This window comes from Myotis davidii, unplaced genomic scaffold (assembly GCF_000327345.1).
Source record: "Myotis davidii unplaced genomic scaffold, ASM32734v1 scaffold555, whole genome shotgun sequence".
Classification (NCBI taxonomy): domain Eukaryota; kingdom Metazoa; phylum Chordata; class Mammalia; order Chiroptera; family Vespertilionidae; genus Myotis; species Myotis davidii.
In genome coordinates, this window is record NW_006286315.1 from 266,645 (window position 1) to 269,151 (window position 2,507).

Sequence of the window (2,507 nt, forward strand, 5' to 3'; positions counted from 1 at the left end):
CGGGAAGAGACTGGACAAAAATCCAACACCTATGGATGAGGACAGTGGTGGGTGGGTAAGGGCATGGGGTGAGGTGGGAACCGGGTGGAGGGGAGCTATTGGGGGGAAAAAGAGGAACAACTGTAATAATCTGAACAATAAAGACTTATTTAAAAAAAAAAAGAAATAAAGAGTGTAGAGGTTGGCAGGTGATTCAGACAGCAAGTTAAGCTGTACTTGGTTTGGGAGTCCCCTAAATAGAATGCAGGTAAAGAAGCAAATTTAGGAGAAATGAGGGATGGTAAGTTGCCCATAGTGCTATGGAGACCTGGGACCTGTAGCTGAAAAGGAGACCTTGAGCACTGGAGAGAGGCCAGATTGGCAGTAGAATTACAGAGACATTTGGAGAAGGTGATGGTTGAAATGTTTTTGCATCAGAGATCCACATTTTAATTAAACTTTTAGGAACCAGTCTGTAAGCTGTTTCTAGATCTGGAAATTGGTTTTTAGAATTCCTCTTCTGAAAATATTATGTAATTTTATTTCATTGTTTCCCATAGGAACTGAGGACAGAAGCAATTGCTAGACCTCTGGAAATAAACGAGACTGAAAAAGTGATGAGAATTGCAATAAAAGATATTTTGGTAAGGTTACTTTGCTTTTATGTAATGTTTTTGTGCCTTGCCTTAAAAATATTGATTTCTGCCTTGGCCAGTGTGGCTCGGTGATAAAGATCAGCCCGTGCACCGAAGGGTTGTGGGTTCGATTTCTGGTTCAGGGTACCTGGGTTGCAGTTATGATCTCCAGCCCCGGTTGGAAGGCAACCAATTGATGTGTCTCTGTGACATCAATGCTTTTCTCTCTCTCTCCCCTCCTTCTCTTCCACTCTCTCTAAAAATCAATAGGAGAAATATCCTTGGGTGAGGATTAATTGATTTCTTGCCTCCATAAGACAGAACAAAAAGCTAGCCCTAGTTACAAAGAAGGATATGTTAGTAAGGAAATGAAAAATTTAGAGAACATGCTAGAATATTTAGCTCACTTACTTTTCCCCCTTATTATAAATACAAACAACTCATGTTACTAAAAGTTTGTCAATTTTAATAGTTTAATAATTCTATTAAATTTTTCAATTATTTTAATAAATAATGCCCTATTTTATGGGCACTTCATACTTTATTTAACCAATTCCTCATTGCTGTGCCTTAAATAATTTCTAGATTTTCTTAATTCTATACAGTACTGTAATAAATAGCATGATCACTGATCAATTATTATTTGCTCATTCATTTGGAAGGTAGATAGTGGGGGACATTCTAGACTCAGACTATTTTGGGTTTGAATCCCACCATGTGATCTTAGGCAAGTTCTTTAACTTCTCTGTGCCTCACTTTCCTGATCTGTAAAATGGGGAGAATGGCCACACAGGATCCTTTGAGCATTCATTATAACTGTGTGTCATACACAGTCTCCGGCATAAAGCAGGTATTTGGTCATTATTAGGATTCATTTTATTCAGTAGACACAGGCAGGGATAGGCATAAAACGATTTGCTGAGAGTTGTACAACATTCTCAGATTGATAGGTTTTTATAAGACCCTGTTATAGCCCAGCTGGCGTGGCTCAGTGGTTGTGCATTGACCTATGAACCAGGAGATCGGGGGTTCGATTCCTGGTCAGGGTATATGCCTGGGTGGTGGGCTCGATCCCCATTGTGGGATGTGGAGGAGGCAGCCAATCAATGATTCTCTCATCATTGATGTTTCTCTCTCTCCCTCTTCCTTCCTCTCTGAAATCAATAAAAATATATTTAAAAAAAGAGACCCTGTTATAAAATGGTAATGCTGCCTGAGAGACCCAGCATGGGGCTCCAGAGCCTCAGCAGGGTAAGAAGGGGGACAAGAAGTGCAAGATCTTGTTGTGCCAGAAAGCAAGGAAGTGCTCCAAGAATGAAAGGGACCTGTCAGAAGGACACAGAGGCAGCTTGAGAAGCCTTCCCCTGGCCAAACTAGGGACAGTTTAAGACCAAAATAAATAATAGTATAGTAATGGATTATAGACCATTGAGTGAAATGGGAGATGATGGGTTCTCACTGATATAAAAAAAAATAAGCGAATATATTGACAGCTAATTTTTCACATAGTTTCAAAGTAGCTCGCCAGTCCTAGCCGGTTTGGTTCAGTGATTAGTTAGAACATTGGCCTGCGGATCAAAGGGCCATGGGTTCAATTCTAGTCAAGGGCACGTACCTTGGTTGCAGGTTCAGTCCCTGAACCTGGTCAAGGTGTGTGCAGGAGGCAACTGATGGATGTGTTTCTCTCACATTGATGTTTCCCTCTCTCTGTCTCTCCCCTCCCACTCTCTCTAAATATCAATGGAAACTATATCCTCTGGTATTAACAAAAAACAACAAAACACAAAGTAGCTCTCCACAAAATACAATTAATTACAAAGGGAAAAGAGTAATTTCACATGAGATTCCTGACAGACACCCCTTAAATCAAGTGATCAAAGTGAACACCACCAG

At 40.4% G+C, this 2,507-nt stretch overlaps 1 protein-coding gene across 8 annotated transcripts in view; it reads left to right on the forward strand.

The window, feature by feature from the left end:
- Nucleotides 1-2,507, forward strand: part of CLUAP1 (clusterin associated protein 1) — a 42,642-nt gene that overhangs the window by 9,964 nt on the left and 30,171 nt on the right. For all 8 annotated transcript variants that reach the window (XM_015560120.1, XM_015560121.1, XM_006757866.2 and 5 more), the window contains exon 6: nucleotides 540-623. In XM_015560120.1, coding sequence (XP_015415606.1) covers nucleotides 540-623 — 84 coding nt within the window. The remainder of the gene's footprint in view (nucleotides 1-539; nucleotides 624-2,507) is intronic.